The sequence below is a fragment of the Xiphophorus maculatus genome, chromosome 11 (assembly GCF_002775205.1).
Source record: "Xiphophorus maculatus strain JP 163 A chromosome 11, X_maculatus-5.0-male, whole genome shotgun sequence".
Lineage (NCBI taxonomy): Eukaryota > Metazoa > Chordata > Actinopteri > Cyprinodontiformes > Poeciliidae > Xiphophorus > Xiphophorus maculatus.
Window position 1 is genome coordinate 26,262,512 of NC_036453.1, and position 27,668 is coordinate 26,290,179.

The 27,668-nt window shown below is 39.2% G+C and overlaps 2 protein-coding genes and 1 long non-coding RNA gene across 5 annotated transcripts in view; 1 reads left to right on the top strand and 2 right to left on the bottom strand.

Annotated features, from left to right (window-relative positions):
• Positions 1-2,309: 2,309 nt before the first annotated feature.
• On the bottom strand, positions 2,310-6,058 carry LOC102226694 (girdin-like). Its single transcript, XM_005812328.2, has 11 exons — positions 5,729-6,058; positions 5,488-5,646; positions 5,250-5,352; positions 5,115-5,165; positions 3,889-3,942; positions 3,743-3,796; positions 3,595-3,654; positions 3,442-3,506; positions 3,276-3,321; positions 2,604-2,653; positions 2,310-2,526 (listed from the first exon to the last, which is right to left on the bottom strand). Exons 1-11 carry the CDS (start codon positions 5,773-5,775, stop codon positions 2,310-2,312), a joined length of 906 nt encoding a protein of 301 aa, XP_005812385.2. The 5' UTR covers positions 5,776-6,058.
• A 3,692-nt stretch (positions 6,059-9,750) lies between these two features.
• vmp1 (vacuole membrane protein 1) overlaps positions 9,751-27,668 on the top strand; it is a 76,684-nt gene continuing 58,766 nt past the window's right edge. The window contains exons 1-5 of one of the 3 annotated variants that reach the window (XM_005812324.3): positions 9,751-9,851; positions 15,165-15,269; positions 15,990-16,125; positions 21,960-22,050; positions 23,196-23,306. In XM_005812324.3, the coding sequence (XP_005812381.3) occupies positions 15,188-15,269; positions 15,990-16,125; positions 21,960-22,050; positions 23,196-23,306 (420 nt within the window). In that variant the 5' untranslated portion in view covers positions 9,751-9,851; positions 15,165-15,187. Of the gene's footprint in view, positions 9,852-15,161; positions 15,270-15,989; positions 16,126-21,959; positions 22,051-22,944; positions 22,964-23,195; positions 23,307-27,668 lie in introns of those variants that run through there. The other 2 variants (XM_023342150.1, XM_023342151.1) reach the window with 2 other exon arrangements.
• LOC111610038 lies at positions 12,739-18,665 on the bottom strand. Its single transcript, XR_002753466.1, has 3 exons — positions 18,582-18,665; positions 13,012-13,100; positions 12,739-12,919 (listed from the first exon to the last, which is right to left on the bottom strand). It is a non-coding gene; the product is annotated as an uncharacterized LOC111610038 (long non-coding RNA).

A 27,668-nucleotide genomic window follows, 5' to 3' on the forward strand; every position in this document is an offset into this window, starting at 1 on the left:
GTCAAGTTTTTTTAAGAGCATCAAATAGGTAACATCTGTGTGGTATCCACAGCACAAGCTGAACATCAGACAAAGCCCACAAAGCAGGAGGCGCCTAAGGAGGGACAAACCAGTGTCAGGTTTCAAGAAAAAGCAGAAGAAGGGAGGAGGGGCCAAACACAGTAAGTGCAAGAGAGACCAGACTTTTGAGCAAACTGTGGGAAAAGTGAGGGTGTTTAAGAATGTCACTAGCAAAAAGTGGATTATACTGTTCACATTATTATTATTCAAGCTTTATTTTTGAGGATTGTTTTTATTAATCACCAACTACAGTGCTTTTAGTTAATCAGCCTAAAAATGTAATAAACCTCAAAAATATGAATGTTGAGGAAAGTAAAAGTGAGTGTTTGCCTTCCTCTAAAAGCACATGTGCAATCATTGGGCATCTCTTATCGTGCAGATTTTTTTATCCAACTAAATAAAAAAACTCTAAATTTAGTCAGTTTATTTAGAAGTATTTCATTGTCTTAAATCAGCACAGTCATAGAATATAACCCCTGAGTGATGTTCTGGTCTACACTCCATACCAGTTGGGGGCGGCAATGCTCTAATTTTGTTGTTTGCCAACTGCTAATAAGGATCACAGAAGAAGGAGAAAAAGAAGAACAGCTGCCAGCACACCTGCAGGTAATTCCCCCATCAGGAGTGATGCCCGTTTATAAGGAGGATCATTTGGTGCCTTCATTGCAACTCAGTAATTAAACAGGTCAAGGGAAGATGACAGAAACATTGTGGAGAAGAAAAAAAAGGCAGGTGACTTTATAGCATTCAAAGGAAAGTTGACATGATGACAAAAAAAACCCCAACAAATTAAAGATGGAAACAACTACATCCTGAATATATTTTTGTCATGCAGGTGTAATTAATACTTTATATATAAATGAGGAAAACATCCTACAGAAAAATATGACTTGTCTTCAAGAGGAGACAGTGGAACATGTTTTATTGTTCTGCACCAATTATTCATCTGAGAGAACTAAACAGGTTTGTCATTTACAGGAACTGTTGGACAAAGTCTTTATTTCTACGTCTTTTTCATTTCTTGAGGTACCTTAAGAAGATAAAATTAATGGTGAATTTGTTTTGTTTTGTACGGAGCCCTCTAGGGGACATGGGGAATTTTTTTTCTTTTGCGTTACCTCGCAAAACTTTTGCGTTCCCTCGCAATACTGTACTGGTCAGTTATGCAGCATAATTGAATACTGCAAGCCTTTCTTACGGTGGGCGCCGTATTTTCTGCTTTAATATAAGGTTATGTGAGGTTTTTCCATGAATGTTAGAATCTTTTTGTGAAATATCTGAAGTTTTATATCTTTCTTTAGGATACAAAGGCACCACAAACCTACGATATAAACAGAAACCTTCCGTAAGTAGGAAAGAAATAAAAATACATTCTAATTTGGACTATTTCTGAGTTATTATCGCGGGTAATAAATCATCTGACAGTTTTGATTGTGTCTCTGTTGTGTTCGTAGTCTGAATGGTTTAAAGAGCTGCTTTCAGTGCCGCTCCATCTTCGCCTTAACAGACATAAACATGCAGTAAAAAAATCGATTTTCAATCAGTGTTTTGCACCAAAGAGATATAGAGATATAAGCTTCCTGAAATCATGAGTTTGACTTTTGGGTAAATATTAAGCATTGCAACAGAGTAGTTTGTCTCCTGTGTGGATGTTCATGTGTGTTTTAAAACTGATTTCAGGCTAAATATTTTTTCACAAACGTAACCACAGAACTGTTTCATTATATTAATTACACATGTAATTCATGTGTTTTAAAACGGACTTTTTGCAAAATTTTTGCCACAGTATAAAAACCAAAATAGCTTTTCCTAGTTAGTTCTTATACGTTTAAATTTGACTTTTGTGTATATCTTGTACACCAAACACCACAACCTAATGAATTTTGCTATTCTGGTTGTGCATGTCTATCCCTTTTTTATTTATTTTTTTGGTAAAAACTTTTACCACACTCAAACATAAACATTTGATGACATATTTGGGCATTCCTCTGTGGGTTTACATTTTTCTTTCATATATAACTGAACCCTGTTCTTGTTAAATTGTTTCCCGCACCCAGAGCTACTCAGTGGTTTTTCTAACAGCATTTAATGGTATGAATCCTGGAATGTGTATCTCACATTCTTTGTGTGCATCAATCTTCTACCACCAAATAAAGCACTAAGACAACTGAAACTGTAATTTTTATTACAGTTTTATTTTAACCCATTTCTTTTTTGTCCATTCCCATGGCTTATGCCATGTATGTGGATCAAAAAACAGGGGTAACAATATAGCTCAGTTCTCCGTAGGGCTCCAGAAACTCAAATGCTACCATCCACAAGTTGCAGTTCGAATCAGAAACTCTGCAGCTAGACGCCAGGAATAACAAAATGACTACAAAAAAGATGAAAAAGAGAATGATGTATCCTGCTGCCTTGACTCCTCTCTGCAAGATCCTGGCACCATACTCCGGCCAGCTGAACGGACTAAAAATATATATATTAAAATGAGTCATTTTAATTAGATTTGGGTTTTTTTTGTCTGTATTGGTTCATATAAGTACCATTCTCTTGAGGTTACAGAAATCAAGTCATCCTTGTAGTAATCTTCTTCCTGTAAAGACAACAGCAGATTGGAGCATTGGCTTCACATGTTAGCGGTGTCAGTTATTTGACATGTGGACATCCATCAGGTCTACTTTAAAACACTGAAAGTGAGTTACAGGCCAAATAGCAGTGACACCGTCATCTTCAGGTTTTTGTGTGTGATTGTCATACTTTGAATTCTCAAAGACAGCCATGAAGAGGACGATGACAATCTCCAGAGGTTCAATAATTGCTAAAATGTTAGTCAAATTGTGATGTGGGAAACCAAAGAGAAATTATGAAGTGGAACTCATTTTAAAAAATCCAATTATCTCAAAATTTCCAGATTAAGACTAAGAGCTTTGTCAATTTTAAATTTTTTAAAATTGACTTACACTGATGCAAAGCTGTAACGTCTCTACAAATCTAATTACAAATGTTCTAATTCTCAGGTAAATAAATATTTACAGGCAGTGATCACTTGCAGTACTAAAGTACAAGAAGGAATTATAACAACCCACTAATAAGAAGTTTTTATAGTTATAGTGTGAAACATGGTTATGATTTTAAACGGCAATTCGAGACAAATAATCTCAGTAAGGAGGGATTTTCTTGATAGATGTAGATTTGTAGTCGTGTATTACCTTTACCACTGAATGTAGGACCTCTGTGCCTGGTTCATATTTCACCACCGTTCTGTAAAAACCAAAGAAAAACAGGATGGAAGACGAGACGAACTCGGCTGATTGTCGAATGCAAAGCTTTAGAAACTCATTCTCCGGTTCTGCCACTATGAGTTGACGAGTCGGTACTCACAGGATCTGTTCCTCCTGAATGTCTTTCAGATTTTTCTCCAGGAGGTGAATTTCATCTCTGAGTTCCTGCAGAAAGGTTAAACGTCAACACATCACAGGGATGATCGGATCTAGCATTTAAAGATTCTGTCGCAAAATTGTAATTATCAGATACCTCAATGATGCCGGCATATCTTTCTATCTTCTTTTTCTTGTCACCCTCCATCTCAGACAGCTGATGGCGAGACATTCAGATTAATGTTTTTATTAAGTCATGTTAAAAGCGAAGCTAATTAACTTTTCATAACTAGAATCATTCTTACTCTCTCTATTTGGGTGTCTTTGTTATGCAGGGCTGCCAGGATCTTCTGGTTTTCCTTTATTATTCAGTGAAACAAAGGACAAAAGTGACCCATCCAAGAGGCAAAATAATATATGAAACATGAATTGAAATGAAGTAAAAGTTTACCTTGATTATATTCTCAGCTGTTTCCTCCTGATGGTTCTTTGAAAGCTCTTCCAGCTGAAGCAGATCAGAGTGAGAGCGTTTCAGAAGAGGATGGAAATAACTTCACATCGGCAGAGCCAGACAAAGGTGCTTGTGTGTATACTGTATATACACACACACACACACACACACACGCACACACACACACACACACACACACACACACACACACACACACACACACACACACACATATATATACACTGTATATATATATATATATATATATATATATATATATATATATATATATATATATATATATATATTACTGAGGCCACTGTTTAGGGGCCAAATTTGGCGCTGCCATGATTATTTATGTTGCCTAGAACTTCAAGATAAGAGCTGTTTACGTATTTTATCAAATCAACTGTGATTTGCATAATGCCAAATGAAATCAATGTGAAAATATGTTGAGCGTTATTTAATTTTAACAAGTGCTTATTGACTACAGAGAAAGCTATAATATTTGAACAGTTTTATAGGTCGTTTTATTAATGCATTCGGTCGGCCGTGGCGCAAAATGAAAATGAGTTGAAATAGCAAAAAGTTAAATTTGACACGGATAATAGATCTAACATTTTTATATTTGTTGTTTGAGAATGAGAATACTGTTAAATTTAATTTGACAGTTTCCGCATAGATGATGTAAAATGTAAGTTTTAAATGAATTGAGTTGGTAAAGGTGCACAAAATAATCTTTCCTGCATGATTATTGTTAAAGTGGCAGTATTATTATTATCTGGGCACGCAGTGCCATTTTGTAGCACAATCACGTAACTGTTACCTTCAGCTATAAAATACGATATTTAAAAGCAGTTAAACAAATTTAGCGCCTTAAAATTGGGCCTCTGCCTCTTTAAAATCTCCTGCTTTTTCTGAAACTCCGCCTTCAGGGAGTCGTGACGTCACTCCTCTATTAACCCTTTAATAATTCTTTTTCCAGTGTTGCACGGAGTATAAAGAGATCGACACAGTTCCACCAGGTGTTTGCTAATTGCTGCTGGCTAGTCTAGAGGAGCCGAGTAGGGGAGCCGTGGACTGACCTTGGGTCAGCCCTGGTTACAGGTTTATATGAACATTGTTGGGGGTTTCCCTGCAGTCTTTAATGCTGCATTAGCATTTACCAAGCCCTTAGCAGATGTCAGTTTCTCTAAACGCTTTGTTTGTGAGAAATCTTCCCGTACCTCAACAGCCAGCTGTTGATTTTCCTCCTTCATCTTCTCTAGATAATCTTCCTGCGTAGAACAAAGTCAAACAACCGGCATTAAATCTGGTGTCTGTCAGAACTGTAATTTACACATTTAAGGTTAATCACTTACCATTTCTCTAATCTGAACTTTTTTCTCTTCTAAATCTTTCTGGCGCATGAGTTCTTTATTCTTCTCTATTGATATCTTCTCATTTTCTGTCTGTTCTTTTAACCTGAAAACAATAAACGGTTCTTTAAGAGAAACATCATGCTCATTATAGAAACTAGATTTCTTATGTCATTTTAATGTCATGGTTTCTGTGAAAACTAACCAAACAAAAAATTTTATTGAGTTTACTCTTGCTTACTCTTTGATTTTGTTGGTCAGGTTTTGATTTTCTTGCTCCAGTTCTCCCATCAGCTCCTCCGTTATTTGGCCTTGATCCACTAGTTTTTCATAGAGCTCCTTTGTCAGTCTGTGTTGTTTTAAAGCCAGATCATATCGTTTACCAAGGTCTTTGATTTCTCTGCATGGAACACCAGAATGCATGCAAGTTGATCATCATTCAGTTAAAAAACAACAAGCATACGGTTTCACCGGGCACTCACACAGTGGCGGGAGCCTCTTCATCAACGACAATGTAAGCTTCCTCCATTTTGTTTCTCTGGTTTGCGTTTGTCTACAGTGTACCGAACTGTCCTACTCTTGACTGATGTTCACCTCTCTGTATTACAGTCTGCTCTGTCTTGGAGCTGTGACTTCACCGAGCCCGGTTCCATTCCCCGTGACCTCACAGCTGCATTCGGATGTTTAAACATGGCTGAAAAATCCGAATGAATCTCCCTGGGTTACAATCCAAACATCAACTCTTTTTCTATTTTTAATACGATGGAAAATAAGCGCTCACATGGGTGTTTTTCATAAACTGCTCAGCCACAGCAACAGGGTAGCTTTAACAGCTGCACAGTTGATGAACACTATATTAAAACATTCTCACTTATGAAATCTAACAAGCATTTTAAAAAAAAGCCTTTGAGATGAGCTACGTTGAAGGAGTCAAGTGTTAGCTAACGCTGCCGTCTGTTGAGGGAAGTGAGGATTATCTGTAATTAGACTACACGTATAGTGGGAGTGGAACAAAGACACAGTGATTTGATGTCAAATAAAATATGTTTCAGTTTATGGTGAAACTGTAAAGCACAGACACACCAGTAGGTGGCAGCAGTAGAGGATATTTGGCTGTCCATATATCTTATAGGGGAGTTTATTCCACTACCCTATGAAATGAAAGCAGTGCAATTTTAAAATACTTTGTTTATCTCAAAAGGAAATTTCTCAAATGAAATATGTATGTTGATTAAGTTATTTTTATACTTGTATTGAGAGTTTGATCATTTATGTAGTTTTATTTAAAATGTTTGTGGATTTTGCAACAAATTTTTTGTTTGTTTGTTTTCCAACATTAAAGCTGCATTGCTCTCTCAAACACACAACAGCATTACATTTGGACTGGTTTAAATAAACAAAATGGCAGTATTTATGATTCAGAATGTAATTCTAATATGAAAATTATATTTAGAAATCTCAATTCTTTTAAGTTCCATGGTAAATTTGCACACAAATCTTGTACAATTTTAAGGGACACAAATATTTTAAAAAACAAAACAAAAAAAGTGATCACATCATAGTGAAAATCTCTTATTTAATTTTTTTCTTTTACATTAAATTAAATAAATTGTATTTTTGTAGCCTTTTCTGTCATTCTCTGAATATTTTGCTATCTGGTTGTTTTTCAAATCTAGCTTTACATGTTATTCAGCACAAAATGTTGAGAGATCATTCAGAGCCAAAAGCTTGATGTTTTTAGTGAACCGAGCAATAAATATTTTTATACCATTTTGTTTTCATTGTTTTATAATTGTTATGTATTAATGTTCATTTTCAAACCTGACCTCTAAAGTAGGGGAACAATCCAAAACACATGCAACAAATTGTAACCACCAGATAGTTTGACCTATTTAAAGCCAATTCTAAAGAAAATATGGGCGAATTGAAGCTTTTGCAAAAACGATCTCTGCTCTGAGTCGCCCGGTTTTAAATCCAACGCTAATTTCAGATGCACTCAACAACCTTACAGTAATTTCTCCTCAGAACACATAACAGGGAATTTCTAAGAAAATGGAAACTGATCTGATTTGGGTGGCGCTGATTCAAGGCAGCCAGCAGAGGCTACACTTGCTACACATATCAGCCTCTTCTTGTTTTCAAACAGTTAACGATATTCATTTCTGCTGACCCCAATATGCACGCTCTGCACACATGGGGTAAAACTTATAAAGGAGTCATTGCCTTCGTCAGTGTTTCATCTTTCCATAAGTTTGAAAATCAGAATTGAGATCTTGTTTAATGAAACCCAGGTGTGGCCTGCTGCACTGCAGAAACTGGATAAATCCAGTGCTGTAAAGCTGTTGTCACTCTTATTCTACCACATAGCTGTCTGAAAATCTGCCTCTGTTGAGTCTAAACATGCAGTATTTTTTCCCCCCTGTGTTTGGTACGCTGTGCCACTTTTTTGTTTCGGGCATGTGTTCTACTTTGCCAGTATAGTAGGCTGGTTATGCAGTAACATCATGGTGTCATTTTAATTTTTCCCCCCCATACTTGAAGAGCAAACGATCAACGGGTAAGAAAGTCCAGTGCTCTGTTAATCAGTTCAAACATATCGTTGAAATTGATCAGAGAATTGGTTGCAAAGCACTTCAAGCATTCAGCATGCCGAGGTGAATGAATGTTCTTTAGTGTCGATATAATAGTTATGTTTTATTCGTTATTTGCCTTTTCAGATTTCCTTGTTTGTTTGCTCAAGGTTACAAACTGATGGCTAGACATTCTCCCTCAGGATTTTGCTTTGGAAACAGAGTTCATGATGTCGGTTTCGTGTCAAGTTAAATGGGACACACTCCTTGTCCTCCTTTGTCCCATCAATCAACTCAATATTCTGCAAAATGTCTTGTGGACATCAAGCTGTTTTTGACTAACGTGAGAAAACTCTTCATGTTCTTCATGGCCATCAGTGGTTTTGTCCTCACAGCTCTCCCATGGATGCCATCTTTGCCCAGTCTCTTCCTTATTGTTGGTTCATGAACCCTGACCTTGACTATCGCAGCAAGGACTGCAGTACTTTAGCTGTGGTTCTGGATGAGTTGTTAATGTGCCCATTTTTATAGCCCAGCCAGTCCTGGGAAGATTCACTACTTTCATGCCCTCTCCATTAGTGGGTAATGGCTCTCACTGTGTTTTGATGGAGTCCATGAGTCTAAGAAATGTCTTTGTAACCATTTCTGGACTCAAAGTCTCATTTGGACTTGTTTTTTTTTTTCAAGGCACAATGCAACCTTTGAGATGATTTAACCTACTTCATAATTTGGGTTATTTAACTGGTCATAAGAGAAATAAAATGGTGGTTAATTTTTCAAAGTCATACCTTCACAAAGTTATTCGTCCATTTATGAACATTTTGCTTTGGAGCTAAATATTTAGCTTGCTAGCAAATTTGGCGCTATAAATTTAGCTTGAACATGGTTAGCTAACACGGCTAGCTTTCTAACTAAATATTTTGGAGATAAATATTTAGGTTGCTTACTAAATTTAAAATTTGTAGCTTATGGAAGCCCATTTCTGCCACTCTGCTAAAAAAAATAAATCTCATAATTATTACTTCGCTATCTCATTATTATGAGATTGTATCCCATAATAATGAGATATAATCTCATTATAATGACTTAGGAGTTAGCTATCTGGTAACAGTGACTTATGAGAGAGTATCTCATATTAATGTGATAGCTAAGTCATAACTATGATTTGTTTCTTTTTTCTGTTTTTTCATCAGAGTGGCGGAAACGGGCTTCCGTAGGTGCTAAATGTTTAGCTCGTGAGCTAAATATTTAGCTTGCAGCATACGCATTAAGTTGATATATTATTCAGTATTGCTTTTCTACAAGGGCCAGGTTAATTAACATAACTTTCCTTCCACGTAAAAGAACTAGCTCTATTTTCCCGGAGCCTTATATGTGCTGTAGGTATGATGGATCAAAGTCGCGACGCTCATGCCGCCAAAAATATCCATGGCAGGCCGACTTCGCCGGAGATCAAATTGCATGTCCTACAGTATCGGTTACCTGGAAAGGCGATGCCGGAGCATGAGGTACAAGCTGGACGTCTTTGCATGTCAGGAAATGAATATACGACAGAAACACGGCAGTGTGACAGGCGTACTGAAATACATCTGAGGACTACAGCTTTGACCTGAAAACTGTGAAGTCCTGTGGTCAGTCTGGGAGTTAGCTGCTCTCTCTTTGCCCATTTGCCGTTCGCTCCCTCGCTGCAAGAAGCCCAGCAGAGAACTGGTGCATGTTTGAAGTGTGCTCAAGGAAAGTCACCCACTTATTTATAGACCTTTAATTAGACTGGCTCTCTTGGGGTTGGACTGGGCAAATGATGAGATCTCCCCCTCTTTTTGTGTCTCTTTTCTATCAGCCCCCCCTTTCTCCCTCAGCCACCCTGTATCAGTACTCCATCCTTCCCTGGCCCCCTTCATCACCACACCCTGTACTCCAGTTATGATGCATTTCATGGGTAACATACTGTTGCCCTATATTACCCAGTACACCTCCAACTCAGTGGCTTTATTTGAGCTCGGAGGTCTTTGAGAAAAGCAACACCAGCTGAACGGTGAGTTTCCTCTCTGCACGATGCAACGCTTTAACACACAACACTGTTCTATACAAGGCCTGTCTTTGCTTTACACTCTGGTGAATTTATAAACTCCCTTCAGTGTTTGCTGCTGTTTGAAACGTGATTACAGCTTATTGAATTTCTCATCCTGGACTTTGTATGCGTCCTGCGTTGAGGTTGATGTTGTCTCCCATGCCGGAGTTACTCAACAGGTCCGGGTTGTTTTGGAAGGAGAGGGATTGCGCAATCTCTGGAGCAGGGCTGTGCTACTGTGCCTCTCACAGCCAGGAGTGGTGTTATGAAACAATTTATTAGGCATCGCTTTTGGTGAAGTAGCTGTTCTATATCACAGATAACATGCCACGTAAACAGGGTCATGTTTTTGCGTGGACTATTCTCATGACTGAAGTTGGAACCAGGATATTTTACACTAAAGAACACCTGCTTTGCTTCACAGCCTTAAAAAACTAATTACAGGGTTTCTTGAGAACAACTATTAAGGTGTGGTGTGTACCGAAGATTTAAAAGCTGATGAAAAGCCTTTGTTTATAGTTCCTTTCGAAAGCCCAGAGTCCTGAAATACGTCATATGTTTTTAAAATTATTTTCACCTGTGTTATAATGGTATTCATATGACTGCAAGGTGAAATACTCTAAAATCAAACCTCGAGAAAAAAAATCTCAGAATGGATCTACAATTTCAAATGAGCATCAATCTCTGCTCGCTGCAACACACATAACACACACATACTGTATATCTATCTATACATCTTTCTCTTTTTATTTAATTTGAATTCCATAACTTAGAACTTCCTCCTTTCACCTTAACAATATTGCCAAAATGAGAGATATTGTGGCACAGAGTGATGCAAAAAAGCTGCTTCATAAATTTGTTGCTTCAAAGTTGGACTGTTGAAATTCTTCACTATCTGGAAGTCCAAAAATTAATTAAAAACCCTTCATCTTACCCAGAACTTGGGATGATTTCATGGAAAAGATCATGTTGAACCAATATTAGCTCTTCTTCACCGGCTCCCTGTTAAATGCGAAATAGATTTTAAAAATTTCCATCTTACACATGAAGCCCTTTATTTTCCAGCTCCATCAAACCTCAGAGCTCTGATTGGTCCAGATGTTTCCAACAGAGCACTTCACACTCAGACTTTACTGGTGGCTCTTACAGTTTCTAAAAGTAAAATGGGAGGCAAATGTTTTGGTTGCCATGCTGCTATAGAAGCAGCTCCTAGTTTTGTCTGTAAGGCTACAAATTTAGGCTTAAAACTTTCCTTTTTTGGTCAAGCTTGTTGTTACAGCAACTTAGGCTTATGCTCCTTGTGACCATTTTCTCACTCTGCTGATTTTTCCTACTACTCTCCCGACATGCGTTAACCTGCGTTAATTAAATTGCTGTAATTAACTTTATGGCCCCTCTCTCTTTTTTTCTCTTCACACAAGCAACATCTTGCCTGTAGTTTTAAGTTGTGACACGTTGACTTTGTCTTTCTATATTAAATCCGTTATCCATTGACGGAGCTTTGATTCCATTAATTATACGCAAGCATCATTTTCATCCCAATGATTTAGAATTCATCTGTTTAGTTAAAGAAGCAGCTGCTGCCATCAACTCTTTACTTTTCTTTGACATAGAAAGTACACCCAGATCAGCGTCTCTGCTGTTTTTTTGGGGGGGGTTTTGTGTCTGCTCTGTCTTATGAAACCCAGAGTGAATCAAAGCAGATGGCCCACTCACACTGAGACACGTTCTGCTGGAGGTTTCTTCCTGTTGAAAGGGAGTCGTTCTTTCCACTGTCGCCACATGCTCTCTAAGCATGGAGGACGGCTGCAAAATCAGAGACTTTATGCAGTTGGCTGGGTTTCTTTAAAAACATAATGAGGAAAAAAATGTGATTGGATTGAGTTGATTAACATTCTATATATAAATATATTTTGTTTTTATAAAGTGCATTTAAACATGTATCAGGTATTAGCAGTTTACCAAGAAATTAAATTGAATAGAAGAAAAGATACTTGCTCAATTAATTTATTATATCATGTTCTAGTATTTTAAAAAATCTTTTCATACAACTGGATGGTACTTGATGTTTTTTCTTGTCTTCGGCACATACAGTCTAGTATGTTGTCATTGTTTATGTACAAGTCTAATTATTCAGTTAATGTTATTCTATTTACTAAAGTCATCAGTTCAAGGGACTTTATGAGACAGATTGAACACAAATAGATAAATCTGATGCAAGATTTGAAGTGGATCAGAAATATAGAACAGGAGCTTCAGGCACAATATGAAAGATCAATGAAAAGCGTTGCAAGAGAATGACATTTAATATTAGTAAGAAAGTCTGTATCTTTGGGAGAGGATAATAAAGTAATTCAGTATATCCTAAAAGGAACAGACTTTTACTTTTAGAAATTTTTATAGGTATTTTGTCTATAAACTAGCTCTTTTTTTAACCCGTTAGCTCTTACTAAAATTTATCAGTTTATATAAATACAGTACTGACAGAAACGTTTCAGACTCCACTAAGTCAAGCTTAAGTCCAAGTTTACCTATTTGTATTGCACATTTCTGCAACAAGGCAGTTCAAATTGTGTCATAAAAATATCATACAGTCACCAGATGTGAAACAAGCAATAAACTCTACACCTTGTCAAGGGCCATCATAAAAAATTATCCATGCACATCAAATATGTTGATTAGTGTTGAAACATGGAGAAGCTGAATGCTGCTTCTCCATGTTTTGTGCTGGTTCTGGGGATGCAGAGAAGACTTGAACCAGAAGTCAACTTCATTTATGAAAATTATTTGATTTTTATTTTGCTTTTTTTCTTTAAGATAATAATGACAAGTTTTGGTAACATACTGCAAATCTTCCAGGGGCTTCATGCAGGCTTTAGTAGATTTCCCTCCATCTTGTGAGATCTGTTAAAGGAAAACAAACATCTGAAGCTTCGGCCCCAGGAGCCCGGGGAGTCTAATGACGCGTCCTGCACTCTTGAAGCACTTTGTGTGAAAGAGTATCGAAACAGGATCCCGCCAGAGGCCCGATCCTAGAACACAGGACGCAGAACTTTAGTCCTGTGTATGTGTCTGAGTGTTTGCTTGAGGAACTGACAATTCCACCATATGGTGAGCTGCATACCTCGGAGTCAGAATTCCCCGACTCGCTGCATGCTGACAGATTCCTGAGGTAAAAGAGATTCCAGAGTGTACGGAAGAGGATCAGGGCCACTGGCAAAAACATAAATAAAACAGTTCTGACTTTAATCTCAGAATTCTGATTTTAATCTCAGATTTCTGACTTTAATCCCAGAATTCTGACTTTTTTCTCTTTAACATTTTGTGTTAAAGAGAGGCACATACTGTATGTGGGTGTATTGTACTTCAAACACACTCCTTCCTTATATGACATCATCAGGAAATGAGCCAAAATATCAGGAGAGTTATGGATCTCCACAAGTCTGCTTCAACCCTGGGTAAGATTTCCAGATACCTGAGAGTGTCCCTGTTCAAACAATGATATGCAAGTAACAACAGCCCAGGAATGTCAAACTATCATACTTTGCAGGAAGGAAATGGGTTCTCTTGTCCCTGAAATTAGTGTTTTTGGTGTCTAAGCTACTGCAGCATAATGACCATCCATGCATTTCAAAGATAAAGGGGGGAGGACACCGTCTCGGCTGGGGAGTACGGGGGTGGACACATCATGTTGAGTGTGCGCTTTGTTGAAGAAGGGTCTGGTGCACTTCACCACATAGATGAAATCATGAGGAAGGAATATTACTTGGAAATTTTGAGGCCTAATTTCAAGGTTGGGTGCAAGAGGGTCTTCCAAGTGGAAAGTGGGTCTAAACATAAGGATTTAAGGACAACAAAGCAACTGTTTTGGTGCTGCCATTACAAAGCGTTGATCTCAGATCCAAAGAATATTGGTGTACTTAGCGGAAAAGGTGTGTGGGATCGAGGCAGCATAGAGACCTGACTCCAGTTCCACCAGTTCTGTCAGGAGAAATCGGTCAAAATACTAGCACACAGGCATGCACCGATTGCAGTTTTCTGGCCGGTCACTGATATTTAAAAAGCCTGACCTGTTGATTCTCATTTTGGCTGATACAGACTTTTTGTTGTTGTTGTCTGACATGTTGCTAAGTATACAAGTAAAGTGACTGATTTGGCAACAGTGGGGTGACTACTGTTAACTGCAAATGTGCAGACATGGCCTGGTGGGTGGATCTCTGTCAAACCTCTCTCGCGGCAGAGCAAAGGGGGACAGCAGTGGATTTTTAAGCCTTTGTCGAGGTAGGTATGATCAATAGGAAAGATCAGCTTCACGTCAGTGTTGGTCGATCACTGATCTCACAAAATTAAGGAAATGGAGGCCAATTTATTGGTGCATCCACCAAACCAGCAAATTATTGTGAGAAGCTTCACTGCCAAAACACAAAGTCTCACCCTACTTTCTAGTACAAATATCATAGTAAACTTGAAATAAGCCAAAACTAACTTGCTGAAAAGTAACTTTTTAGCAAGGAGCTTGTTTTAATCAATTTCCTAATACTCATGAAAATGTACTAGTTCCTCTGGTAGATCATTACATTTTTAACAGAGACATTTCCCCCCGTCTCATAAGTGAAATGTTCTGCCGGTGGAACTAGTCTTTTTTTTTCTATCTGTCTTAAGAAATTAGTGACCTAAAGCAAGTTATCTTGCTAAAACGTTACTTAACTAAAAAGTTGGTTTTGTCTTAATTCAAGTGTACTAAAACATTTGCACTAGAAACTAGAACAAAATCATACTAGCAGGATGCCCTGAAAGTCTGACTCCAAGTCATAGAGTTTAAAGACAGTTCTACTCAATGCAAAAGACAAGTATATGAACTTCTGACTGTGAAGATATGGTTTTAACTCTTAACAGGATGGCCTCTGAGTGTTCTTTCAGTTTATTGAGAGAATATTAAAATTCCTTTCCCTTCGGAGAGACCGTGTAAAGAAAATAAAACATAGATGGTGAAGACACGGAATACACAAGGATTCTTTCTTTCATGTGCTCTCAGTGTCAGTGCCATATGCCACTGAAAGCAGTCATTAAATCATACACATTCCAGATGGAGTTACGAGTAAAACGTAGGACGTAACAGCAGGAAAACAGTGGCTGCTTGGCCGGAGAGCGGCAGAGGTTCTTTTAGAAGATTTTGGGCTGATGCGTAGTTGCATGTGAGTCTGTGTTTGTTTAGGACCTGTGTCAGATTGGAGAGCAGCCTGCGTGATGCTGAGCCCCGTACTCTTGCCTCAGCAGGACTCCCTGTCAGTGGAAAGAGAATGATGGCAGAGTGTGGGGTCGAAAGTCAGCAAACTCAGAGGCGTCTTGGTGAAAAGAAGCATAAAAACGGAGAACTCACAGGTAACGCTAATTTACAACTGAGCAACAGCTAACACGAAGGTTAAACCCATGAAGACTGAACACAAATGTTTAAAATCTGAGTGCAGGGAACTTTACAGAATACAGTGCTCTGCAAAAGTATTCACATCCCATCAAATTACATAGTTTTTCATGTCACTGCGAGAGTTTTATTGGGATTTGATGTGACAGGAAAGTGTGACATGCCTCCCTAACCCTGAAGCCCAAAAATAAAATCCAGTGCAGCCAGTTGCCTTCAGAAATACATGTTGATTAAAGTTCTCTGGTCAGAAGATGCCAAAATGAAAGTTTGTTTAATAAAACAAAGTCTCAAAACTCACACTGCCAGAAAACTAAAATTATGCATCAAAATCACCATAGTATTAACTTGGTTGACACTGGAGCCTCGAAAGACTTGCAGCTAACATTGTTTAAGCTAACTTAAAACTCAAAACAGCCCAAGATCCTAACAGAAAAGAGAATACTGTTTCAGGGCACTGTAGTTCATGAATAAAAATTTATACCATCAAATGTTTTGAAACTTGTTTCAAAATCCATCTGATCTACAGAATGAGCAAAACAAATGTCTAAGGTCTTAATGGGTTTACAATACCTTCGTTTGTCCATTGGTGCTAAAACATATAAGTATGAGTTGTACATCATTAAACTTTTTATTTTAATGTGCAAGACTCTCCTCTTATTTGTGTGTTTTTTGTGGTCTAGACTCAGATCTTCCAGAAGAGGAGAAGAAGAAAGACAGGGAAGACCATGAAAGCCTGGTGTTATGGAAGAGGCCTTTGCTCACACTTTACTACTTCACCCTGGAGCTGTTCATCACTCTTAAAGCGTGGATGTGGAGGTGAGGAACAAAGGGAGAGATGCAACCTCCTCTTAAAACATGTCCCTGTTTCAAAAAACCTGAAATCTCCTCCAGACAGCTAATGGACCTTACCAAGCTCCGCCCACAACAGACCTACGTGGCCGCAAGTCTCACAAACAAAGCCTCGCAGTTGTTTCTATGTAAACATGACTCGATTAGTGCATCATTTCTGACGGATTTTCACAATATATCAGCTACTACAATGGACAGAGGAACTAACAAGTTCAGGTCATCATCTGGGAGGAGGTTACTGGTTTCTCAGTCAAGCTGGTTGCAAACCTGAGGCCAGCAGGTGTCAGTCAGTTATGGTAGATCTGACATTTGGTTTGATGACGTCAATATGAGAAGCTACAGACTGATAGGAGGAGCCAAAGAGCTCTGTAAAGGTAAAGGCAAATCTTCTGAAGCTGGGATATAATTAATTTAATTTCCCATAATTACCGCGGTAGAAGCCATTTGTTTGTTAAAATGTAATGAAATATATTTGTTCTATTTGATGTTTGTTGTGAATGACGTATACTCATAAACGAACGAGGTAATTAGTCCAACGTTTAGAAACTACAGCGGCTGTAATGCGCCACAACAAAGGTAAACAAAGGTAAAATAACCCGAACAGGTGATCAACTCAAAACCACTCCTACCTTTTTACTCTCTCTCTCTGTAGTTTAAGCACACCTGTTACCGTGGCAACCGCCTGCGCCCCGCAAGATGAGCAAAAATTTGTTAAAAACATAACATTCAGTTCGTTACGATATCAAGTTTCCAGGCTTAATATTTATTTCTCGATTATTAATCAGCGCTTCCCTGAACACAGCGATGATTGATTGACTAGCTGTACTTGGTGCTAACGTGGCTAACACGAGTAACAGTTTAGTCCAAAGCCTTTTCTGCTAAAATAAAATCTTTAGTGTATGTCAGATACAGACACATTGCATAATGATCTGTTTAGCTAACGTAAGACTGTGTAGCAGACAGGCGTCAAGGTGTAGAAGTTGTATCAGTGCTGCCATTATGCTGTACTTAGCTAACGGGAAGCTAAGTGTGTTTGTGAGATGGCCACGCACGTGATCACATAGAATGGGCATCAGCCAATGAAAAGCGGCTCCTCGGGTAAGGTCCATGTTGTCCTTTTCCGTTTCACAGGCTAACACAATAAGTGAATGCTTTTATTCACCTTATAAGGCACAATAAACTATATTACAAAAAGTATTAACTTTTTTTGCTTTCATACATACAGCTTTAGTGACACCCCATTTTTCATCTGTAGGGCCTGTTATGATATTGTTCTACCATTTGCCGCTATGATAGCTGTTACTCCTCTAAGAAGGCTTTCCACAACGTTACGGAGAGTCATCAAAGTTTTTGACCATTCCCAAAGAAGCACGTTTTCAAGGTCAGACACTGGTCAACTCCAATTCCTCCGATAGGTGTTCCAGGCCAGGACTTTGTGCAGATGATCCAAGTTCTTGTTGGGAGCATGAAATGTCTTAGTAATTTTTTTTTCCATAGAGAGGCATCCGCCTGCCGAGCTTGATACCAGGCTCGGGTTGAACTATTTCGACAGAGCACTGTGCAAATCGGCCTGTAGAAAAGTGTGGTGTTTGCTGTGACTGTTTCTTTAAAGCAAAACAGAGGATGCAGGTGGTCTGCATCTGTTACGTGAAACATGTGCGAATATGAACGTGCCGACACCGGCTTCGAATGAAGTACCTTAGGGCCTTGGTGCTGCCTTGTCAACAGGATTGCCAAAAACATAGTTATGGTTTGTCTCAACAGGTTAATACTGTCGCTGTCCACGCCTTGTGGCCAGGGCTATTTATCTGACCACAAGGTAGTACATAATTACAAAGTGGAGGCAAAATATTCTTTCTGGGTTTTTTTTGCAAATAAAAATTTTAATTTTGTCAACATTTTTGTTTCCACTTGAGCTTTAGATCTCTGCAATTCCTCCAGAGTTACCATTGCATTCTTGGCTCATTATCTGATTAGTGGTGTACTTGGCAGGTCTCTCAATTTAGGTGAACAGCCATGACTTAACAGGTTTACAGTTGTATCACAGTTAAAAAGCTTAGGACAATTTTCATAACCCAAACCTCCTTTAATCCAAGCATCATTAATAATTAATAAACGATGTAATAATTAAATAAATGATGTGTAAATTCAGTCTTTAAAAGCGACTGTAAAATACAATGCCAAATGACCAAGAAAGCAGCACCTAGAAAACAAGCCTTTGTCTTAGTTGTTATGATTTCGTCATGCTGATAACATCTAGAGGTTGCAGCCAATACAGCAAGTTTTTTTTCACAAAGAGACACTAAAGTTGCTACAGTTGTTCTCGTGAAAGTAGAGGAAATAGCAACTGTGAAAGAACGGCCATCTGACATTACTCAGAGGCTTTTTCACACAACACATCAAGACACCAGACTATTACTGACCTTGACCGTCTCAGAGCTATCAGCTCAGGTCTCATAGTTTAGACGCCGCCAAACGCCTTTAACGCTTCAACAGAGACATCGCATGCTTTTCTTATCATTATCTGTCTCTATTACTCCTCATAATTACCCTACTTAAAGGCTGGAAAGGATAACTCTGCCGTGCAAACTACTGTTTTCATACTTGCTGAGCAACAACATCACACCAAACTACGTCAGCCGTTGCCTTCATGCACATTACACGTAGAGTACAGAATGTCTTCAGCTTGCTAAATAATCTTTGTTGACACCGAGGTCCCAGAAGAAGGTCAGAGTGTACTCTCGGGGGGGCCCTTGCGGTTAACTGCGTCAGGACAACGTGTTTATGTTAAAACTACAAGAGGATGTGGTGAGCCACAAGCACCACACGCAGTGTTCTGCCTTAGAGAAGCTGCTATTTACCCAACGCTCCAGACACGTGGTGTTCTAACTGCCTACGCTGGCACGTAAATGAGAGCGTTATGGGTTAGAAGGGTGCAGAGAAGTTTATTGTGAGTGTTTTTAGGAGTGGTGTATAATATAAAACATAAAAGCAGATTATCCATGGGGCATCAAGCTGTCTGTTGCTGTGCCTTTACATTTCTTTAGGTATAAAAAGGGTTCCTCAAACAGTGAATGGATTGTGTGGGGGAGGGATTGGTAAGGAATCCTTATAGTGAACTTAACACAAACCCTTCTTTTTAAGCTAGCTAATTTATGTATTAAGAAAAAGGTTTAGGTTAACTTGTTTTATTTTTTTTCCTTGACAATTTTACTCTTTGATCATTTTTCCCCTCAGACAGTTTTATCTGCCTTTTTGCCTCATTCTGAATAAGACTTGTCCCCCTCTGAAGAGGACTCGACTTTCCGGCACACCCTCCTCTCCAGAATCCCTGAACTGGACCTGCATGAGCTTAGTAATGTGCAATTCAGCCTTGAGCAACCTTTCAGTTTAAAAGTACAAAAGGCAGAGAAACACACTATTATTAGCATGTATTACTATTAACCTGGTTAATAAAAATAACCAGGTTAATAACAATTAACCTGTTAACTTTCTAAGTTAACCTGAAGAAAAGTTATACAAAGATCTGAAATGATATTCAATTTAATAATAAAGAGGCAGGCTCACAAATACGCTGATAAAAAAAAAGAGTCTATACTCCAGCAGCTTTTAGTTTATGTATTCATCTTCAGTGAGTCTAATAGATGGATTCTCACCCAACGCCTGTCAAGCTTTGGGTTTGAAAATAGGAGAAATGTCGTCTGGACTGGGGGCCTTGGAGTGGTGGAGGTGACGGGGGACTGTGGGTAGATTAGAGGCGAACAAACGAACGTAAGATGGGATGGAGGGGAGACGAAGGAACAAACCTAATGTAGAGGATGTGGGGGGGAAGACACGACCGGCAGACCAGAGATCGAAAGTAAGAACCGGGGAACAATACGGGATATTTACGGCACCTTCATTCGTCACAATCAGAAACTCATCTACCAGCCATGTACCGCCACGATGCTCTCCGCCACCCGTTTGTTCAGACCGGAATATATGAAATTTATTGTGCGGTTTGTGGGTAAAGTAACACTTACACTGTAACCATCAACTACTCAGCGGCCCGCCGTGTTCAGTCTATCCGCTCACCTGCAGCGCTCTTCCCGCCGTTCGCTTTCAACCAGCAGGAAAAGGCTGCTATACTCCAGGCATCGCGACAGTCATTTTAAGGATGACTATTGGTCCCTCCAAAACCATGAAAACCCGGGCATTATCACCAATCAATAAAATCCCCACGGGCCGAACTTGAAAGTGGACCTTACCAAGCTCCGCCCACAACCGACCCACGTGACCGCAAGTCTCACAAAGCCTTGCGCCGCGTTGTTTCTATGTAAACATGACTGGATTAGTGCATCATTTCTACCGGATTTTCACAATATATCAGCTACTACAATGGACAGAGGAACTAACAAGTTCAGGTCATCATCTGGGAGGAGGTTACTGGTTTCTCAGTCACAAGCTGGTTGCAAACCTGAGGCCAGCAGGTGTCAGTCAGTTATGGTAGATCTGACATTTGGTTTGATGACGTCAATATGAGAAGCTACAGACTGATAGGAGGAGCCAAAGAGCTCTGTAAAGGTAAAGGCAAATCTTCTGAAGCTGGGATATAATTAATTTAATTTCACATAATTATCGCGGTAGAAGCCATTTGTTTGTTAAAATTTTATGAAATATATTTGTTCTATTTGATGTTTGTGTAAACTCACAAACGAACGAGGTAATTAGTCCAAGGTTTAGAAACTACAGCGGCTGTAATGCGCCACAGCAAAGGTAAACAAAGGTAAAATAACCCGAACAGGTGAGCAACTCAAAACCACTCCTACCTTTTTACGAGCAAAGATTACGTTAAAAACATAACAGTCAGTTCGTTACGATATCAAGTTTCCAGGCTTGATATTTATTTCTCGATTATTAATCAGCGCTTCCCTGAACACAGCGATGGTTGCTTGACTAGCTGTACTTGGTGCTAACGTGGCTAACACGAGTAACAGTCTAGTCCAAAGCCTTTTCCGCTAAAATAAAATCTTTAGTGTATGTCAGATACAGACACATTGCATATTGATCTGTTTAGCTAATGTAAGACTGTGTAGCAGACAGGCTTCAAGGTGTAAAAGTTGTATCAGTTCTGCCATTATGCTGTACTTAGCTAACGGGAAGCTAACGGTGTGTTTGTGAGACGGTCACGCACGTGACCACGTAGAATGGGCACCAGCCAATGAAACGCGGCCCCTGTGGTACGGTCCATTGGACGTTATGCAGCTAACGCTTAGCTTTCGTCAACAACTGCGAGGCGGAAGTGAGAGCTCCGCGTAACGCAAATAATGTCCCAGCCGGAACACGGTGCGCTACATAATAAAACATAAATTAACGAAGCTTCGAGGCAGGTAAATTTTCCTCTAGGAATTTTAATAGTCGAGGTACTCGAATCATTCGAGGAATCGTTTCAGCCCTAGTTCAATATGACCGAGACAGGGTTCAAGGCCAGCATTCCTTTCTCTGCTCTACTAGTGAAGTTAGCATTTAAGCATAATTCAGGGTAGAGTTGGATTGCTTTAAATTTAAGGGCGTTCCTCATAAAGTACTCAGTGCATGATGATGAAAATCCATCTAAGAACAGAACTGATTAAAACTTGTTGAGGCTTGACTACTTTCAAACAGCCATGTCTCTGTTCCACAGATGAAATCCTTCTCCGTTATTCACTCATACTTCAAGATTCATCATGAGTCTTTGGTTTGTTTTCTGCATATAAACACAACTCTTCTTGTTTGACATTTTCTGTGTTCATTTTCCTTTCTTTTTTCCCTCCTTTACTCAGGCTTTGGCGTCAAAGACAGACAGTGTTTGGACTTGTGATGCTGCTTATCCTTCTCTCTATTGCTTACCATATTGAGGGACCACATCAGAAGGTGACTGACCTCCTCATGTGTTGTGAATTTAAAAATACCATAGCGACTGTCTGTGATGTAACCAGCTTGCTTCAACTGCAGAGGAGATGCCTGATAAATTATTGTAATAGAGTTTTAAAAGGTACATACTTTATGAGATTCTTTAAAAGTATTTATTAGTCATTTTGTGGTATTGGGCCAATCAGAATACCAGTAAGATTGGTAAACACATTTTCTCTGCACTTATAAATAGACATATATGAGTGAATGCACTAACATCATGTTTGCTTTCTTTCTTTGTAACTCCCCTAAAAACTCAGCAGGTTGTTCTGTCGATCTGCACACAACCTTTCCACTTAGTTTTTTCTTTTCCACCAACTCTGCCTTAGTTGCTATATTTTTCACATCCCATTGGCATTTCTTTTTTTCCAACATTGTACGCAAAGACCTCAGAGTTGTGTAATCACTTCTCAGTAACTGCACGTAACAATTCCTCATGGCTGGCCCCTCACTTCCCAGCACTTTGCCAGCAAACAGAGAGACAGTATGTGCTGTTTTTTGTTTTGCTGAGTTTCCTGGGAAATTGAGTCTTTGGTAAGCCTCCCCCCCCGCTTCCCCCTTCAAACCCTTTAAAGTCCCCTCCTCTTTTCCCGTAATCTGGGGTCTTGATGCTTCCTCCTGGAAACAACCTGCCCTGACTCAAGGGAGGAGGTGTAAATGGAGCGATGGAGTGATAGTAGTACAGCAGCAAAGAGAAAGAGACAGAGTGGGAGACAGACGGATGGATCTTGGCTCGTCTTACTGTGCTTGTTGTGTAACAGCTAGTTGCCACTAAAAAAAAATGAAAAGAATAATGGTGCTGTTCTTCTCTGAGTGCTGAACACTCCTACCCTACGGCTCTGCGCTTGAAACTCAGCAACCTCTACCTCCAAAGGTTTCTTTCTCTCTTCCTCTCCTGCTCACTTGCCCTCTCCCACCCTTCAAAGTACCCTCCGTTTTTTTTATTCACAGTTTTACTCACGTACTTTCTCTCTCTCTGTCCCTCCCTTTCTCGCTCTCCCCCCCTCCCTCTTCACGTCCCCCCCACACACCCACACGCTCTTTCCTCGCACTCATGCATGTGCCTCTGCCATGTGGTGGACTGTCCCTCTCCCTGGCCTCTGCAGTACGTGCGCTACATGGAGAAGAAGACACTGTGGTGCGCCTATTGGGTCGGCCTGGGTATCCTCTCCTCTGTGGGTCTTGGCACCGGCTTGCACACCTTCCTGCTCTACCTGGTAAGACAGAATTTCTTCAGGGAGAGTTGCCTGGCTCCTCCACGCTGCAGCTCTTCCACTTCCCCATGCTGGTTTGTGCCTCGGCTCAAACCCAAACAGAGCGGATGATGATGATGAGAATGATGGTGGTGGTGCAACCAGTGACGCAGGTTTATAAAGGCACGGTTGTCGATGTTGTCACGCTGCTGCAGAGTATTGACGAGGGTGAAAAAAGCTTTCTGGAGTCGTTTTATGCATTTGCACTTTATATGCATTTGTGTGCATGTGGTGGGTGTGAATAGGCATTGTGATAGGGACACTGGTTTTGACAGGCAGGCTAAAAACAATTGCACTCACTGACCCCTTTGAGTGCACATGAGGATAAAAACACTCTCCCTCCCCCTGTCTGAGTACTTTCTTTCTCCCTTCTTTCCTGCTCCCCACTGTTTCGCTCACTCTCACTTTCTTTTGTCACTCCCTCTCTTTTTATGCCTCCTCTCTGTTTACGTTCTTGGTTTTACTCACCCCTTCCCTTTTCCTTTTTTTTTTTTTCCATATGTTTTCCCCCAAGTATCCTAATCTCTGAGTGCCTCAGTTCAGGGCAGTGAGGATGTTGGGGAGAGGGAGGGCGGTGGGTGTTGTTTCTGCACTTCTGATACCAGAACATCTGCTGGTTCTTACTGCTTCTAGTCCATCTGTCATCAGGGGACTTCGCTGTCACACTCGGGTGCTCGTGCCCAGTGGAGCCGAACTGGAAACTTTGAAGTGTGTGTCCTCTGTTCTGTTGTTTTTAAAAGTCAAAAACTGACGCTCCAAAATGTAACATGAGAGTTGTTGTTTTTTTTCCCCCTCTAATCTCCCTTGACTCCCAGCTCTTTTCAGTGGGAGGTTTCAAAGTGTTGTATCGCCATCTAGTTGGAGTGGCTGTTACTGCAGGTTGTGGTGTCACTGAGTTCATGACAGAACCTGATGCTCCTTCCTGCGGCTGCTGCTGTACATTCTGTCTCCAGCCTGGAAGATACAGCATGTTAAACACTGTTATTAGCTCTGCTAATGTAGAGTGCCATCTAAAAATATGCCTTTTTAATCCCATAGCACAGTGGGAATAAATTATTTGTTTTCCAGAAAAATATAGATTTTCAGGAGAATACAGGCACTTTTTCTAGATCAATATTTGCTTTCTTTTAAATTTGCTTTGATTTCTAATTTATTTAAAGGCTCCATCAGAAAAAAGTAAAGTGTAGGCAGACTTGTTAGTCAGTAAAGGTAAGAAATTTTCAACATTGATTTTAGCTGAAAATTTAAATGGTAGTTAACTAATTTTTTCAAAGACAGACTGACATGCCCGGAAAATTCAACTTAGATTATTTCAGGTCATTCTATGGAAGAATGTAAATTAATTTTATCAAGAGAACATTTTAGTGTAAGACTAAATTTTCTTATTTTTGGTTTCACTCTTAAATGACTTGCTTGCTAACAAAAGGAGTTTGAACTCCTTCAAAACTCAATTTTTTAAAATCTAATTAAAGGAAACATACTGTGCATGCAGAGACAGACCAGGATGTCGGGAGGAAGCTTTAGAACAGGGAAGTGAATACAAGCAAGAGAGAACATTTGTGCAGAAGACATAGGTTTGAAACAGAAAACGGGAAAGACAGTTGTTGAATTAAAAAAAAAAGTCTAATATGTGGTGATACTTTTACATGTTATTGTGGTATTTATGTTTAGTTGTCTTCAAACTGATCTAGATTATCTGGCCATGCACCATGGATCCTAGCAGCAGGCTTTGATTGGGAGATAACTGCAGAGGATGCAGGAGCTGAAGTTAATAAAACAATTACATTGCAGCTGTAATGGTACCCAACATCCAGTTCTACTCAGTACTGGCTGAAGAGGTCCAATATAAATGCTCTCCACATTTCACATCAGATATGAATTCATACCTAAATAATTGGATATTCTTGTTTTCTGATCAATAAATGCACTGTATATAGCAGCTTGTGCTGACAACACTCTTCAGTGTGGAGGCTGTTGCCGAGCAAAGACCTGAATTTTGCTTTTTGCAGAATCATTTAAGTGTTTAGAAATGAAGCCACTGGAAGTACAACAATAGATTTTGTAGAAATTATATTTTCTACAACATGTTGAGACATGTCTGCAGTTAAGTCAGACTGTGTGAGAGCAAGACTCTCAGTAGATCACAGGAAGGCTCAACAGAGTAAAGTTACTATCTGGAACATGCTGGATTTGAACATGCTTGCAGCCTTTAGGCAAATTTCAGTTAAAATAAGTAGCTATAATCACTACACAATAAACAGGCTACTGTGTATTGTTTTCAGTATGCTACACAATAAACATCGTAAGCATTTTAGTAATGCTTACGATGCAAACTGCTTAAATGTCAGTTTAAAATGTCAACCATTGAAATATTTCTGTTGGTGAACGCTGTCTCACACAGTGCAACATTGGCTCTTTGCCTAATTTAAATAATTACTGTGCACTCACCGCAAAAAGCCCAGTAAAAACTATTCATCATGCTCTTTCTATGCCATCTGATACTACCTACCTTTTCCATGATTGACTGTGGGCACAACCTCTGAAGCCAAAAGTTGCAGTGATGTGGTCTGTTTTGATGGCTAATCATGTGTAAGAGCTGTTAGAAATAATCAGCTTACAGTTTAACAAATTTTCTTTTACACATGCATCCCTAAAAAGCTCTTGTCCTTGTTGTGCTTTTCTGTATTGGACATGCACTCAAAGTCAAATGGGATTGATCTGTTTCTGCTAATTCTCAGCAGATGGAGAATGGAGACCGATGTGGCTCAAGATTCTAGATCTGAAATGAATCAGAAACAGGGAGTCAAAACTTTACAAAAACAGATTGAAAATTAGCCAACAAAATTCTGATTGGTGCAGCTCTAGCAATGTACCATACACAGTGACATGTTGAGTGTTGTATCCAGACCTTGGCTTTTGTTCTTTAAATGACTGAGTTAAACGCTAATTCAATTCTTCAGTAAACCTAATTGGAGCAGATTCCAAAAAAATAAAAAAAGAACCTGTGGCCAAACTGTTGATCTTACATCTTTCACATGTCACAAAACCTCAGTGAAGATTATTTATTTCTCAGAATTTAAATTATTTTAGTAGTTTGCGTTTGACTTTGCCTGTTTCATGGGAACTGATGCATCCAAGCAAGTCCTTAATGAGGTTGTACATTTCTAAAGATATCAATGATTAAGATGAAAATTTTGGGAATTGAAAATGGCATTCTGCAGAATGCCTGTAGACGTTTCGCACTGTTTTTAGTAAGTAGGACAGGGTCAGTGATTGTAATTAGGTCGACCATGTTCAGAACTTGCACCAAAATGTCTCTATACCTTCTGAAAAAAAATGAACTAATATTGAGGACATGAGATGGCCTCATAGCAGCATATAATGCATAGATTCAGGGACAAGCCAGCTGACAGAAGACTGTTTACGTATAGAAAACCATTTTCTAGTACATTTGCATAAATAGTTTCAATCTGACGTTAAGATTCTCGACTAACCCAATTTAGTCAGTCAGCAGAGGGTGCCAGTGGTCTAAAGATGCAGTTGTTAAGCTGTTACAAAGATATCGCATGAAGATATTGTTTGGGGATGAAATCTATCCCTGAGTATTCATTTGATAGATTTTTTTTAATGAAAAAAGAGTAAAGAATATCTGACGTTTTCTTGTTGAAGACATACCGACATGAATAATGAAAACACACTTTTCATTACTTTTCTAAGACTAAGAAATGCATTAAATCAACCACTCCTACTTTTGACTTATTTTTGAATCTCTTCATAGACTTACTGACCTTGAGTTAATTTGACTTTCTAGCCTTCATTCTGGATTATGTTCATAATTATGAGATTAAAGCAACTCTCATTTATGATCTTAAGATAACAATTTCAAAAAGCCCTTCTGTTTTTTTTACTAAACTTTGTAAAACTGACCAGTCAGCTCTAAAATTAATTTTATTAGCAATAAATGAGCACATCACATTTCTAAATAGTAAACACTCTTAGAAATTGGCGGGAAGCAGTGAACATTGCACTCTGGCAAAACTGCAACGTGACCAGCAGGGGAGCTAAAGGGCCGAATGACGCGGTGTAACCCATCCCACTCAATGAAAGCAGAGCACAAGTGGCAGCTCTCCTGTTCCCTGACATTGGCAATTGCTGCTCTGTGTCTCCTCTCTGTGTTTTCATCCCGCTGAGACGGCGGGAGATCATTGTACACGGTTCAGGGCCAGTTAATGGAGAAAGACAAAACGCTGCCGCTCAGGCGTATGAAGCAGGAGGAAAAAAGGGCAAACTTGGCACATCATCAAGTATATTTTATCCAGCTGCTTT